General features: G+C 43.5%; 1 protein-coding gene across 1 annotated transcript in view; it reads left to right on the top strand.

Moving 5' to 3' along the window:
* Positions 1–16,686, top strand: part of ADCY1 (adenylate cyclase 1) — a gene marked incomplete at its 5' end in the record, with an annotated part of 504,540 nt that overhangs the window by 408,331 nt on the left and 79,523 nt on the right. The window contains 2 exons of the mRNA XM_083378277.1: positions 8,285–8,479; positions 10,079–10,176. Of these exons, the coding sequence (XP_083234403.1) occupies positions 8,285–8,479; positions 10,079–10,176 (293 nt within the window). The remainder of the gene's footprint in view (positions 1–8,284; positions 8,480–10,078; positions 10,177–16,686) is intronic.

The following is a 16,686-nucleotide window of genomic DNA, read 5'->3' as shown; positions in this document are numbered from 1 at the left end:
CGAGCGCATGAGTGACCGTGCACAGGGCATCCCGGTCCAGATAGGGCCGCAACTGGCGCACCAGGCGAACCTGGGCGAAAGCCCCCTTAGTCACGGCCACTATATGATCTTCCAGGGTAAGCCGTGAATCTAGGAGGACTCCCAAGTTGCAAGCCCTATCCACGGGGGGTAAGCGCTCACCCCCCATAGAAAGAGATGGAACATTTTGAATGTCCCGGGATGCCGGAATGCACAGCCACTCAGTCTTGTCAGGGTTGAGTTGAAGTCTGTTCCTCCCCATCCAGACCCGAACCGCCTCCAGGCAACGGGACATCACAGCGAGGGCATCACTGGGGTGGTTTGGGGTCGAAAAGAAAAGTTGGGTATCATCAGCATATTGATGATACCCAACTCCAAAACCACGAATGATCTCACCCAGCGGTTTCATATAGCTGTTGAACAGGAGAGGCGAGAAAACTGACCCCTGAGGAACTCCACAAACGAGAGACCTAGGGGCCGATCTCTGCCCCCCTGCCAACACCGACTGCGAGCGTCCCAGGAGATAGGAGGAGAACCACTGAAGAACTGTGCCTCCCACTCCCAATCCCCTGAGACGCCGCAGCAAGATACCATGGTCGATGGTATCGAAAGCCGCCGAGAGGTCTAATAGGACTAGGACAGAGGAATATCCCCTGTCCCGAGCCCTCCAGAGATCATTCACCAGAGCGACCAATGCCGTCTCCGTGCTGTACCCGGGCCTGAAACCCGATTGGTAGGGGTCCAGATAATCCGCTTCATCCAGGACCAGAGGGAGCTGATGCACCACCACACTCTCAACAACCTTCGCAAGAAAGCGAAGGTTGGAGACTGGACGAAAGTTGTTCAAAACAGCCGGGTCCAAGGCAGGCTTCTTGAGGAGAGGTCTCACCACCGCCTCCTTCAAGACGGTGGGGAAATAGCCCTCACTCAAGGAAGCAGATATAACCGCCTGGAGCCAGCCTCGTGTCCTCTCCCTAGCTGCATAAACCAGCCAGGAAGGGCACGGGTCCAACAAACATGTGGAGGAGCTCAGCCTCCCCATAATCCTGTCCACTTCATCAGGGGTCACAGGGTCAAACTCTTCCCAGATAACGTTGACAAGACCGCCCGTGTCCTGATCGCCTGACTCTGCCCAGTTGGAGTCCAAACCGGTCCGAATCTGAGCGATTTTATCCGACAGATGTTGACTAAATTCCTCGGCACGACCCTGCAAGGGGTCCTCCCTCACCTCCTGATTGAGAAGTGAGCGAGTCACCCTAAACAGGGCGGCCGGGCGATTATCTGCGGACGCGATGAGGGTGGAGAAGTAATTACACCTCGCCACCCTCATCGCTGCGGGATAAGACCTAATATAGGTTCTTAACCGCAACCGGTCGGGTTCGGATCGGCTAGACCTCCAACAGCTCTCTAGGCCCCGTTTCCGACGCTTCATCTCCCGGAGCTCCGCGGAGAACCATGGAGCTCGCTGGGATCTGCGCCGGGTCAGGGGCCGCAAGGGTACAACCCGGTCAAGTGCCTCAGTGGCTGCCCTTTCCCAGGCTTCCACTAAGGCATCCGCCGAGCTGTGAGCAATGGAGGCAGGTGGGGACCCCAGCGCCGCTTGGAATCTATCAGGATCCATTAAGCGTCTGGGGCGGTACCATCTAATTGGTTCCGTGTCCCCACGGCGGGGGGTGGCAAAACGGAAGACCAGCCGCAGGAGATGATGATCGGTCCATGACAGGGGCATAATAAATGGAGAGCCCCCACCAAGATCATCCAACCACCGTCTAGATAAAAAAATCAGGTCAAAGGTGTGGCCTCCCTCATGAGTTGGTTCTGAAATTACTTGCGTCAGGTCCATGGCCATCATGGAAGCCATGAACTCCCGAGCTAGCTCAGATGAACCTCCCAGGGATGGTAGATTGAAGTCTCCCAAAACTATAAGTTTGGGAAACTCAACCACCAAACCCGAGAGGCTATCGAGCAGCTCGGGCAGGGCTGCCGCTGTGCGACTAGGCAAAATGTACACCAGCAGCAAGCCCAACTGCGCCCCAGAACCAAATCTCACAAAGAGAGACTCACACCCGACTATCTGAGAAACGGTGGACTCCCGCGGACATAAGGTCTCCCTAATAGTAACCGCCACTCCCCCACCCCTACCATGAGCTCGTGGCCGGTGTAGCACCCGAAAGCCTGGTGGGCAGAGGTCAACCAAAGGGACCCCACCCTCTGGGCCCAACCAGGTCTCCGTGATGCAAGCCAGGTCCGCATCCTCACCCTCAACTAAATCCCTAACGAGGGGAGCTTTGTTAACCACGGACCTGGCGTTCAGGTACACCAGCCGGAGCTCAGGAGGCTGAACATCCTCGCTCCCGGGATCGCGGGGAAGAAACAGAGGGTCGGAGCGCCTCACCACTTGCAAGTAGCGGAGACGGCCCTCCCGGTAGCAATACGGCCCCCTGTCTATCCGCCTGCTGCCATTCCCCATCGTGGGAATAGATAATCCCATGACCCGCTCATGAGCCCCGGCGACAACGCCACCCCGTTCTCCCCCCGTGCCGTCAGACCCAAGTCTGGCCTGAACCATGGTTGATTGGCCACCCCCCATAGCCAGACAACCCCTATCTCCCACCCCACTCCCTAGCCCTATAAAAAATTTTGATAAAAAGATAATCAGAGGCTTTCTAGATTTACATTGATGGCCCCTGCCCCTGCCCAGCCATCTCTCAGAGACCCAAAACTCGGGTCCGTCATCGAGGTTAGAAATGTTTAAGGAGGCGGGTCGCACCCAGGAGAGGGGGACACCCCTGAGGGCGTGCAAGTCCGTGCTCGTATACTGCCGCATGAGTCTAAGAAAAAGTCCAGTCAGTCCAGGATAGGCATCCCTTAATTGTCCATGGGAGGATTGAACATAAAGACAGATGACTGGATCCCCACCCAACTTCACTGCCACTCAGTTGGGTGCCCCCAGAGACAGGCCGCTCCCCGCCCTCTCACGACAGGTTGAGACTCCGTTCCTGTGGGTGGACCAGGTATCCTCTGGGTAGGCAAACCCCATAGAGCTCCCACCTCTATGAGGTTGCAAATGGAGAAGTCCAGCCACTCTCCCACCGTGGCCGATACCCAGGTGTGTCAAAAATCCAAAGGGAGAGGGGGGAGGGTAGGCAGGAAGATGGTAAAAAGTGTATCCAAGGCAAAGAGGGAAGGCAGGCCAAAATAAAAGATAGTCTGAACCACCAATCTGCTACTTGGTAAGCTAGAAAAAGGTGGAATAGACAAGTCACCACCAGATGGATTTATAGCTGGCTGACAAACCGTACTCAATGGTACTACATCCACATGGAAAGAAGTAAGCAGTGGGGTACCACAAGGCTCCACCTTAGGCCCAGTACTCTTCAATATCTTCATCAATGAGTTAGATGAGAGAATAGAAGAGGAACTCATCAAATTTGCAGCTGACACTATACTGGCAGCAATAGCCAACACCTCAGAAGACAAGCTCAGGATCCAAAAAGTTCTTGACAAACTTGAACAATGGGCCTATCCAACAAAATGAGTTTTAACACGGAGAAAAGCAAAGTTTTACATTTAGATAGGAAAAATCAAAGATAGTACAGATTAGGTGAGACATGGCTCAAAACAGTAACTATGAGAGGGACCTTGGAATCCTAGTGGACAATTACTTGACTATGAACCTGCCAGTGTGCAGCAGCAGCCAAAAAAGCTAATACAATCCTGGGTTGTTTAAACAGAGGCATAGAATCAAGATCACACAAAGTATTAGTACCGCTTTATAAAATTCTAGTGAGACCACACCTGGAATACTGCAACCAATTTTGGTCACCATGCTACAAAAAAGATGTTGAGACCTTGCAAAAAGTTCAGGGAAGAGCAACTAAGATGATCCAAGGCCTGAAGATTAAAACATATGAAAAATGGCTGCAGGACTTGGGTTTGGCTAGTCTAAAGAAAAGGAGAAATAGGGGAGATATGATAGCAGTATTCCAGTATTTGAGAGGCTGCCACAAAGAAGAGGGGGTCAAATTATTTTCCAAAGCACCAGAGGGTAGGACAAGAAACAATGGTTGGAAACTGATCAAAGAGAAAAGCAACCTGGAATTAAAGAGAAAGTTCCTAACAGTAAGGATAATTAACCCAGTGGAATGGCTTGCCTTTGGAAATTGTGGGCGCACCATCACTGGAGGTTTTTAAGAAGAGACTTGTCTAAGATGGTATAGGTTCTCCTGCTTGAGCAGGGGGCTAGCTCTATTCTATTCTAATTTAATCTTGGAACCACTGAACAATATATTTCAAAGATTGTAGAGTACTTGGAATTATCAGAGCACTGGAAAAGAACTGATGTGGTTTCAATCTTAAACAAGTGAAAAAAATAGATCCAGGAAACTACACACCAATCAGTCTAACATCAATATCTAATAATCAAGCAACAGATCTGTGAACACCTAGAAACAAGCAAAGTTATAACTAGAAGCTAAGATGGGTTTGCCAAAAATAGATCATGCCAAACAAATATTATTGCATTCTTTGATGAAGTGACTAAATTGGTGAACCAGCAAAATGCTGTGGACATTGTATACTTAGACTTCAATAAGATATTTAATAAAATAGACCACAACTTGGATGGATTTGTAACTGGTTGACAAACCACGCTCAACAGGTAGTCCTGAATGGAACTACATCTACAAAGAGGGAAGTAGATAGTGGGGTCTCGCAAGACTCTGTCTTTCCCAGTATTCTTCAACATTTTTATAAATGTTTAGATGAGGGAATAGATGAGGAATTCATCGTTTGCAGATGACATCAAGCTGGTAGAAATAACTAACACCCCAGAAGACAGGCTCAAGATCCAGAAGGATCTTGACAGACTTGAACACTGCGCCCTATCTAACAAAATGAAACTCCCTGGTGAAAAAAGTAAGATTTTGCAAATAGGCAAGAAAAACAAAATGCTCAGGTACAAAATACTGCTCAAAAGCAGTAACTGCAAGAGGGATCTAAGAGTTCTAGTGGATAATCACTTAAATATGAGTCAGGAGTGTGTGGCAGCAGCCAAAAAAGCCAATGCAGTGCTAGGCTGCATTAACAGAGGAATAGAATCAAGTTCATATGAAGTGTTAGTAAAGGTAAAAAAGATAAACATTTCTCCTGTCCAGTCAAATATGACTCTAAAAAGCATTGCTTATCTCCATTTTGGTGTTGTTGTTTTTTAAATTTTATTGATTTTATAATTTTACGTTTAAATATTTAAAAAGCAATGTGGCGGCTGAGTTAATCGATAATTCAATAACATACAATTATCTTTAGTACAAGTCTCAAACTACTACATTAAATATTTCCTCTCTTTTCCCCTTAGCATTTACTGTCTCATGTTTAAACTAATACAATTCTTATTATATCAATCAAATAAAAATAACTTTCTTACATTTATCAATAATTTTTAGTTTATACATATACTAGTTAACATTCAATCTTTATACAATGTCCTAATTCATTTTTCCCAATTTTTAGTTTCCCATTAATATTTAAATTTAACATTTAATATTTATAATTTCCAAGTTTTAAACAACCACAGTTCCCTTTTTCACAATTCATCACAAAATCTAATATTCAGGATACACGTCTTACCTATTTGAATATATTCTATTTCTCACCATCTTACAACTAATTAATAATACAATATAACATTCTTATTTTCTATTAATTTCCAAATCTCTTAAATTTAGTAACCAAAATTTCTCTTATTTCAACGTTAAATACTCTTTTTCTCTTGATGTCTGCTATCTCATATTTAAGCTAGCAGTTTTTATTATAACAGCTAACTAAAAACATATTTATTACATTTATCAGTAGACTTTTAGCTTATATATACTTTTACATTCAACCTTTATAAGCAAAACAATATTCAAATTTAACTTTTAATATTTATACTTCCAAATTTTAAATAACCAAAGTTTTCTTTATCTCAGCTCATAACAAAATCTAGTATTCAAAGTACACATCTTGTTTATTTGAGTATGTTCTATTTTAATTCTCACTGATAAGTCAAAACCCCAATTTTCTTCAGCCTTATTCTAGGTTCCTTTGCCAACTCGCCTTCCATGTCCATGCTTTTCAGTCATCAAATAGCTCTCCATGTGTTATTATATATGTTACTTGAAGTAGAAAAGGCCATCTGGTCACCATTTTTTTGGAAGGACTAACAAATCATCTCTCTATTTTTCCATCTCAATGTAGTTGTCCTGAAATGGTTATCTTCCCTTCAGTCTGTTCTCCTTCTTGATCCTCAGGTTTCTTCTGGTTTATATAGAAAGTCTTTTCCCTTTTCCATGTTGTCTGTCACTTTTCTGGATTTTCCATTAACTGTGTTTGTAGTAATTGTTCCACTTCTTCTATTATATTTTTTGTAGTTGATTCTTTAGTTGTAATCAAAGTTTGGGTTTGTATATCTAGGCCGACATCTTGTGTTTTTCTGTAGCTTCTTATTTCATCAGGAGCTGTAGGAATAGACACTTACATGGTCATGTGGCCAGAATGACTACTTGCCAAGGCTTTTCTGTTGAAGTTGTATTTATTTATCTATTTGCATTTGCATGCTTTTCCACTGCTAAGTGGGCAGGATCTGGAGCAAGTAAGGGCACCTACTCCTTCACATGGCACTTGGGTCTCATAACCCAGCTCTTCACTTTCCAGCTGACAAGTTCAGAGTCTTAAACTACTGAACTATCAGACCCCTAAGTACTTTATTTATAAATTATAATTTTTATATTTTATAAGTTACAGAGTGGCTAGTACCACTTTATAATGCCTTGGTAAGACCATATTTGAAATATTGTATCCAGCTTTTGTCACCATGAAATAAAAAATATATTGAGAGTTCAGAGGAGACTGACAAAAATGATTACGGGACTGGAGGCTAAAACATTTGAAGATAAATTGCAGGAATTAGGTCTAGTGAAAAAAAGAACTAGGGTGACATGATAGCAATGTTCCAATATTTGAAGGCTGCCGCAAAGAAGAGAGGATCAACTTATTCTCCAAAAGAACCTGAAAGCAGGACAAGGAGCAATGGATAGAAACTTATGAAGAAGAGAACCTACCTACAACTAAGGAGAAATTTCCTGACAGTGAGAACAATTAACTAGTGGAACAACTTACCTGCATAAATTGTGGGTGTTCCATCACTGGAAATTTTTAAGAAGAGATTGGACAGCCATTTGTCTGAAATAATACTGTATAGTCAGGGGCATGGACTAGAAGACCTCCAAGGTCCCTTCCAACTCTGTTATTCTGTTAATAAAAGTTAAAAGTCAAGAAAGCTGAAGATATTAATCAGAAGAAGGCCACCCATCCCATATTTAGGTTTTTTCAATACTTTATCTATGTGTCAAAATATCTGACAGATATTAACATGCAGATTCCCTAAATATGTATCTGAGTAAATTGAAGTTATATGCATTTTATTACTTATTCTATAGCCCAAATCTGCAAAGATGAGAATTTAAGAAATATCAGGCAAGCCAGACACTTATTAATAATTTCCACTGATATTTGTATTTTCAGGATATTTTCAGGATATATTTTCACATGCTATATATGATCTTTTGTACTATATTCATATTTCTGAATGTAATGTAAATACATTAGTAATTATTTTTTTAAAAATGTACAAATTATCATCAGCACATAATAAGTTAAATTCTAACTATACCCAAAATATCCTTTGGTCATAGATCAATACTTCCATTATCAAAATAACGAAATCATGGTATTCTTTGACAAGTTCTACAAAGCATCTTAATAAGTGATTAAATAATTATAGTTACAATAACTCTCTTTAAATTTAGTGATGTAGTAATTGAGATTCTTCCATATGCCCTATTGGAAATACTTAAAAAGCTAAGAGATACTACAGATACTAGACTTTTAACATCTAATAATAGTTTGAAAAAATATATTAAGAACATATGTCCCTGTAGACATTTTTTAAAAAAAAGAATAAAGTCATGATAGAAAGTATTCATTCATCAGTAATAAATTACAGATTTTTTTCACATTTCACAAGTTTATGACACCTGATATTAGTCAGTTTGAGGGTGGACACTAAATATTGGCTGCTACTGCTATACCGTTTTTGTAAGTTTATAGATTTTTCACAAGGCAGAGCAATCTGTACCCCATGTAATGCTACAATATAGTGTTGTTTAATCTTTCGAATATATTGTTAGTCCTATCGCTCACCTTTTATTTTTAATTTTTGCCACAGAGAAGGGCATTAAGAACAGCCTCTGAAAAACTCAGGAATCGTTCCTCTTTTTCTACAAATGTTGTATATAACACTCCTGGAACCCGAGTTAACCGATATATCAGCCGCTTAATAGAGGCTCGGCAAACTGAATCAGAAATGGCAGATCTAAACTTTTTTACTCTAAGGTATAAGCAGATAGAACGTGAGCAAAAGGTAGGTGAGACTTTTCTTAAAGATGGTTTGCATTTTTTTGTAAATGCAAGATTTAGCCTTCCAAACCTGAGGTCCTTGAGATATTTTGCACAGCCTTCTTCATCTGAAAGGAACAGAAATGAAGAAAGTACTGTCAGGAAAGGATTGGCTTTATTCATCACAGAATTATTATTTCATCATGTGGTTTTAGGTAGGATAGTAAATCTTGCCTTGGTGTTATAGCAATGAGCGAAATGCAATCTTTGTGTTTGTAATCTAGAGTCTCTTCCTTCTTTCTTTATATGTAAGAAGAAAGCAAATAAAATATACCTTTGTGATATCAGATAGTTGTTGTTTTGCCTGACTGTAGGATCCTAGTTTCTTCTTTAAATTATCAGAATATTGTAACCCTTTCATAATTTTATATCAAAGTGCTCCAATTTTGCAAAAAATATATTGAAAGAAACTTGGAGCATTGTTCATATTAGCACTTCATGTTTCACCATTTTTATCTGGAGAAGATCAAAAGACAAGAAATACATACTAGTTTTTCTTTATTCAGTTAATATTTGGCAGTTCTCCCTACAACTGTTTAATCACCTTTGTTTTTACTAGCTATTGCTACTAAGTTGTGATATTGTTTGTTGGGACTGGCTTTGATTGAAAATCAATTATGTAGTATTTGTGTATTTTGTAAGAGACAGTGTTTCACAAACAAACTGCAGTGATAAGCAAAAAACACAGTTTGTGATAAAATAGGATTGGCTTTATCCTAGATAAACAATTTCACCAAGAAAAAAGAAAGGTTTTCTTTTCTTTTGGGGAAAGGATATCAATATTTTTCATAATTTCATTAAGAAATCAGAGAGATTTCTTATAAATGCAAGAAATCCTCTTCAAGCTGAACTTTCTCTCCTAGTTTCAGAAATGAGTTTGTCTTCCCCACTGAGTTATTTCCCATAGATCATTTCTTCCTTAGAATTATTGAACCTTTATTCAGCTGTCTATTTCAATAGCTTTGAATGAATTATAATATTCGATCTACTTAAAATGTATAAATCCTAACTTTGTGGAAGGTCTCTAAAATCAGTGTGGAGAACTATAATTAGAAAAGTCTGATCCTAAAAGAAAGTTATTAATAACAGTTAATAAAATATTAATACTTCCAATATAGTGAAAATGATGTGAGCTTTGGGTGGAAATGAAGGCTGCTACATTAGCACATCTGAGACCTGAGATCTGCAAAGATAACATTCCACCCTTCCTTCCAAGTCTGAGGTGTAAAGAGGTTAGGGCTTGCTTTTGTTGTTTTCAGAATGACACACAACTTTCTTTCAAGGATTGCACACATATCTAGGATTTTTTCCTTCTTTTCCTGATTCCAATATAAGGAGTGATGGACTTATTCTGATTTGCAAAGTATACTGAAGCTTAGAAGAGGATTTTCCTCCCAATTCTGGGCTAACTATAAATATTTTAAAAGAAATATGTAACTGGCAAGTTTTAGGATTTAAAATCTTTTTTGCATCATTTTAGCATAATTGTTTGTCTTCAGAATCACAAAATGCAAAGCAAATGGCTAACTAACTCTGTCTCTCTTCTTCCCTCTTTCATTCACAGTATCACCAACTTCAGGATGAATATTTCACAAGTTCTGTAGTTTTGTCACTGATTCTAGCTGCCTTATTTGGCCTTATCTACCTTTTAATAATACCACAGTAAGTTATTTTGTTTCCAATAATTTAAATGCCAAGCGCATTTATACTGGTATATAAGTATTTTGAGGGACGCGGTGGCTCAGTGGGTTAGGACGCTGAGCTTGTCGATCGGAAGGTTGGCAATTTGGCGGGTCAAATCCCGAGTGCCGCGTAACAGAGTGAGCGCCTGTTACTCGTCCCAGCTTCTGCCAACCTAGCAGTTCGAAAGCACGTAAAAATGCAAGTAGAAAAATAGGGACCGCTCCGGTGGGAAGGTAACAGCGTTCCGTGCGCCTCTGGCGTCTAGTCATGCCGGCCACATGACCACGGAGACGTCCTCGGACAAGCGCTGGCTCTTCGGCTTTGAAACGGAGATGAGCACCGGCCCCTAGAGTCGGAAACGACTAGCATGCATGTGCGGGGGAACCTTTACCTTTACCTTTATAAGTATTTTGAATGTGCTTTGTATTCATTAAATTGTCTACTTCTTAAATTGTATCCAACGTGCTAAAAAAACCCTCAATTAATGTCTTTTAACTTTGAAAACTTTCCATTGGTCTTTACTGAAGTTATTGGGAACAAACCTAGTGCAATGGATTGCTTGTGGAAAAACAAATCTTGTAGGAACTAATAAAACACAGACATAACATAATAAAAAGCAAAATTGCTTTTGTTCCTACTTTCTAGGAACATTTGGTTAGGAAAATTTAACAGAGCAATATCTGCATTCATGGCTTTTCTAAAGCTGATAGAAATTTAAGAGCCAAAGAGTCAGTTTATTAGTGTACAAAAAATCCAATGGTTAAGCAGATTATATATAAATTATGTACCATAATATCATTTACCGTATATACTTGAGTATAAGCCGACTCGAGTATAAGCCGAGACCCCCAATTTCACCCCCAAAAACTGGAAAAAGTTATTGACTCGAGTATAAGCCGATCCGCCGTTCTGCAAGCCTCTGCCGCCAGCAGAGGCTCGATCCGCCATTTTGCAAGCCTGAATACACAGGAATACCCTGTGTGGCCGCGGCTCGTCGGCAGGTCTCCGTTCCTCCTGCCGACCTTTGGGGAGGTTTGGGCGCCTCCCCAAACCTCGGCAGGTCTCCGTTCCTCCTGCCGACCTTTGGGGAGGTTTGGGCGCCTCCCCAAACCTCCCCAAACCTCGGCAGGTCTCCGTTCCTCCTGCCGACCTTTGGGGAGGTTTGGGCGCCTCCCCAAACCTCCCCAAACCTCTGCAGGTCTCCGTTCCTCCGCGCAGACCTGCCGACCTTTGGGGAGGTTTGGGCGCCTCCCCAAACCTCCCCAAACCTCGGCAGGTCTCCGTTCCTCCTGCCGACCTTTGGGGAGGTTTGGGCGCCTCCCCAAACCTCCCCAAACCTCGGCAGGTCTCCGTTCCTCCTGCCGACCTTTGGGGAGGTTTGGGCGCCTCCCCAAACCTCCCCAAACCTCGGCAGGTCTCCGTTCCTCCTGCCGACCTTTGGGGAGGTTTGGGCGCCTCCCCAAACCTCGGCAGGTCTCCGTTCCTCCTGCCGACCTTTGGGGAGGTTTGGGCGCCTCCCCAAACCTCCCCAAACCTCGGCAGGTCTCCGTTCCTCCTGCCGACCTTTGGGGAGGTTTGGGCGCCTCCCCAAACCTCCCCAAACCTCGGCAGGTCTCCGTTCCTCCTGCCGACCTTTGGGGAGGTTTGGGCGCCTCCCCAAACCTCTGCAGGTCTCCGTTCCTCCGCGCAGACCTGCCGACCTTTGGGGAGGTTTGGGCGCCTCCCCAAACCTCCCCAAACCTCGGCAGGTCTCCGTTCCTCCGCGCAGACCTGCCGACCTTTGGGGAGGTTTGGGCCCCTCCCCAAACCTCCCCAAACCTCGGCAGGTCTCCGTTCCTCCTGCCGACCTTTGGGGAGGTTTGGGCGCCTCCCCAAACCTCCCCAAACCTCGGCAGGTCTCCGTTCCTCCTGCCGACCTTTGGGGAGGTTTGGGCGCCTCCCCAAACCTCGGCAGGTCTCCGTTCCTCCTGCCGACCTTTGGGGAGGTTTGGGCGCCTCCCCAAACCTCCCCAAACCTCGGCAGGTCTCCGTTCCTCCTGCCGACCTTTGGGGAGGTTTGGGCGCCTCCCCAAACCTCGGCAGGTCTCCGTTCCTCCGCGCAGACCTGCCGACCTTTGGGGAGGTTTGGGCGCCTCCCCAAACCTCCCCAAACCTCCCCAAACCTCGGCAGGTCTCCGTTCCTCCGCGCAGACCTGCCGAGGTTTGGGGAGGTTTGGGGAGGCGCCCAAACCTCCCCAAAGGTCGGCAGGAAGAACGGAGACCTGCCGAGGTTTGGGGAGGTTTGGGGAGGCGCCCAAACCTCCCCAAAGGTCGGCAGGTCTGCGCGGAGGAACGGAGACCTGCCGAGGTTTGGGGAGGTTTGGGGAGGCGCCCAAACCTTCCCAAACGTCGGCAGGTCTGCGCGGAGGAACGGAGACCTGCCGAGGTTTGGGGAGGCGCCCAAACCTCCCCAAAGGTCGGCAGGAGGAACGGAGACCTGCCGAGGTTTGGGGAGGTTTGGGGAGGCGCCCAAACCTCCCCAAAGGTCGGCAGGAGGAACGGAGACCTGCCGAGGTTTGGGGAGGTTTGGGGAGGCGCCCAAACCTCCCCAAACGTCGGCAGGTCTGCGCGGAGGAACGGAGACCTGCCGAGGTTTGGGGAGGCGCCCAAACCTCCCCAAACGTCGGCAAGTCTCCGTTCCTCCGCGCCCTGCCTGCCTGCTTCTTTCCGCTGCGGAAAGAAGCAGGCAGGCAAGGCGCGGAGTTTGGGGAGGTGCGCGCGCACCTCCCCAAACCTCCCCAAACTTCGGCAGGTCTCGGACGGCGGTGGCTTGGGAGAGGTGCGGGCGATCCCGGAAGCACCAAAGCCTCGGCCGCGCACAAGTCCTCGGTAAGTTTTTTTTGTTGACTGGAGTATAAGCCGAAGTGGAATTTTTCAGCCCAAAAAGTGGGCTGAAAAATTCGGCTTATACTCAAGTATATACGGTACTTTTTTCCCCTCTAGTACAACCATATGGTGTTCTAATCAGGGATGGATAGAATTCTTTCTTTAGGGAAAGCTCATTGAAATTTTTAAAATATTTGTTACAGGGAGAGTTAGCACAAACTCATCCAAAGCTATTTTTCTTTGTTTAAAAGAATCATTTATTTTACCTATTTCTTTCTGCTGAAATATAAAAGCAGTTGAAATTCAACATTGTTAAATTCAACATTTATCAAATAATGTAAACTGAAAGTCCTAACTATATATGGTGTAATACTTGTCTAGTGTATATGTAAAAAAATCACAGTATTAAATCAAATCTAATGTATTTATGTATAGTTAATATTGATTAAAGCCATCAGGATGTGTGTGTGTGTGTGTGTGTGTGCCCTTGAAAGAATTATAAGCTATTATTACAGCTATGTCAAATTGTGAAAATACAGTTACCCTACTTAACCAATTTTACGAAAAGAAGGGTTATAAACACTATAGAAATCATGCTGTCAGAATCCATTTATATTTCATTTCTAACTCTCTGCATAAACCAAAATCTCACCACCACCCCTTATTGGATTCTGCCATTCCCAAGGAGGAAAGGAGGTGTTAATTGCCACCTCTCTTTCTCTTAGAAGTAATGTTTGCTTATTCAGCCTGCCTGGTGGCCATCTCAAAAGACCAATGAAAGAAACCCTCTCCCTCTGAACTTCGAACAACAAAGGGTGGGGAGAATTCTGTCTCTTGCGATGAAAGGAAATCCTCTCCCTATCTATTTATTAACAAGCAAGAAAGCTGTGGGGGGGGGGAGGGATTCTGGTTTGTATCTCTGGATGGAATGTGAAGGGGAGGAAGCAATAATGTTGCAAATGTACTGGTGGTTCTCCTTTTTCCCACGAGGGGTTTGACACCTGAGACTTGACTGATCCAGGACTGACCAAATGGACTGAGGGGTGGGGTTATTACTCAGGGACACTTTAAAAGTATCAATCTGTGAAACAGCTTCAGATCCTATCTATTATATCCACTGTCATCTATGTTTTAGTAAAAGTTCCTGTTTGGACAATCTTGTCTCCAAGAGTTCTTCTTTCCTGAGATGTGGATTGGAGTGTGTTCTGACAAATGCATTCTTGGAAAGGGTATTATAGAATTGTTATATAGCAGGATATAGCAGAACAAGAAAAAATGATTACAGCAACCAGCATTTCCTTTTCTTTCATATTATCAGTGAACTCAAGAAGACATTTGATTTCTCCTAGATCTCTCCTATTATTTTTATTTCTAGCTCATCCTGTCTTAAGTATCTATCACTTATTTGATATAACTCTCATTTTGTGAGATACTCAGGAATTTTTATCCAATATTATTTTTGTATGTAATTTTGGACCCAAGATAACCTGTCCAGACATTCCTCCTTTAGCAATAAAATTAATAGTCTTCTTACAAATTCACATAGGGACCATTAATAAAGGATTGAAAATATGCTGGGATTTGCGAAGATGAACTGGATTCTAAATGGAAAGCAATGCCACTTTTGTAACCTTATCCTATCTTAGTTTAATAAATCATGTGAAAAGAATACTGGAAGAATCTCACTTTTGGTTGGTTGTAGTAGGATCACTAAGAACTTGAAAGGTTTTAGGAAAAAATCCAATAAACTTGTATCTAGCTTTTTAGATATTGCTATGGAGTAGAAAAATCTCACCTAAAGACATAAATCTTCAACAACAAAGAGTTGGCTAGGAAGGGCTTCCTGACAATGATAGTTGGCAAAATATTTCTAGGATGTTTGGCAGAATACGGTTGCTCCTTGATGATCCCATCAAAATTGCCAAGCAATTTTGCAGTTTTTGAAAAAAAGGGAAGTCTTTGGAATAGGGGAGGACCAAGATCTCTTTGACTATAGAGAATGTAAATAGCCTGATGCTTTGATAAGCAAATTCTGCCATAGGAAAAATACATGCGTACAAAAGCAATGAGTTTAATATCTAATAAGTGTAATACACTTTTCCATACACATGCTTTGAGTTTCCTGCCTCTATCAGGAATGAGAAAATTAGACAATGTGTTATTTTAAGAAAATAGATAAGCTGTTTCAGGAGCATAAATAAGAGAATCTATTTCAGAGAATGAAATAAGCCATCTTAAAAAGGAGATAAACTATCACTAGAACAGAACTTGGGGCCTGACATGTGGTAGGTCAGTAACGAAGTCCAATGAAAGTGTGCCCCTAGCCATTGTGGGAAAGAGATATAACAATTCAGAACTTTAGGAACCATGGTGGCACTAGGAGTTGTGCTAACACAGTGGTTAAAATGCAGTATTGGAGACTAGTTCAGCTCACTGACAGGAGTTTGATACACTGACTCAAGGTTGAATCGCCTTTCCATCCCTCCAAGGTCAGTAAAATGAGGACCCAGATTCTTGGGGGCAATATACTGACTCTGTAAATTGTTTAGAAAGGGCTGTAAAGCAGGGCTTTTCAACCAGTGGTACTGGTACCACCTGTGGTACATTAGCACCTGGCAGGTGGTACATGACCATCCTAGAAAAGTGGTAGTGGCGGAGAGGAAGGAGCTGAATTGGTGGCAGCACCGCACAAGCCTGAGTAAGAGACGGCTGGAGCTGCAGGACTGTCAGGGCTCAGCGGAAGCGCCAGGATCAGCACTTCTTCAGGACTGCCAGGGCTCAGCAGAAGTGCCAGGATCGGCACCAGGCTCCAGATGGAGCTCATCACTGATCCTGGTTCTTCCGCTGAGCCCAGAAGAAGCGCTGATCAGTTGGAATGTTGCAGCATCTCCAGGGTCTTGTGATTTACATTCAGATGCTAGGCAACTGATTCATATTTATGATGGTCACAGTGTGCCAGGGTCATGTGCCTGCAATTAGTGCAGGTTCGAGTCCCACCAGGCTCAAGGTTGACTCAGCCTTCCATTCTTCCGAGGTAGGTAAAATGAGGACCCAGATTGTTGGGGGCAATAAGCTGACTTTGTAATAATGCCGCTTGGGGGGGTTGCGAAAGCCCTAATAAGCAGGCATATACATAGAATGAAGGCTATTGCTAAGCACTTTGATTTGTGCTTTAGATTGTAAGCCGCCCTGAGTCTTTGGAGAAGGGCGGGATATAAATGGGATTTAAAAAAAAGTGACCAAAACCTGCTGCAACCACCCAGCAGATGGGGGAAATAAAAATCAAACACCTCCCACCCCACCCCCGCTGCCAATCCTCAAAAGAAATGCTCACAACAATGAAAACCTCAGACAGGAGGAAGAGCGCCACCGAGCGGGCAAGCAGGTGTCTTGCTTGGCTGTGGCTTGGGGGCACTTTTTTCAGTGCTATTGTAACTTCAGACAGTCACTAAGCGAACTGTTGGAAGTCAAGGACTACCTGTACTTCATCACTTTTTTTCCTTCTTTTTTTTTGGTCATCAAGTTTTTGACACCTTGTGACTGGTGGTATTTGGATGTTGCCATATCCTAAAAGTGGTACAATGGGTGAAAAGGTTGAAAAGCCCTGCTGTAAAGCATTGTGAT

This window comes from Vipera ursinii (genome assembly GCF_947247035.1).
Source record: "Vipera ursinii genome assembly, chromosome: Z".
Classification (NCBI taxonomy): Eukaryota; Metazoa; Chordata; class Lepidosauria; order Squamata; family Viperidae; genus Vipera; species Vipera ursinii.
The sequence above is the reverse complement of the archived record's forward strand: the minus strand, read 5'-3'. Positions and strand labels throughout refer to the sequence as shown.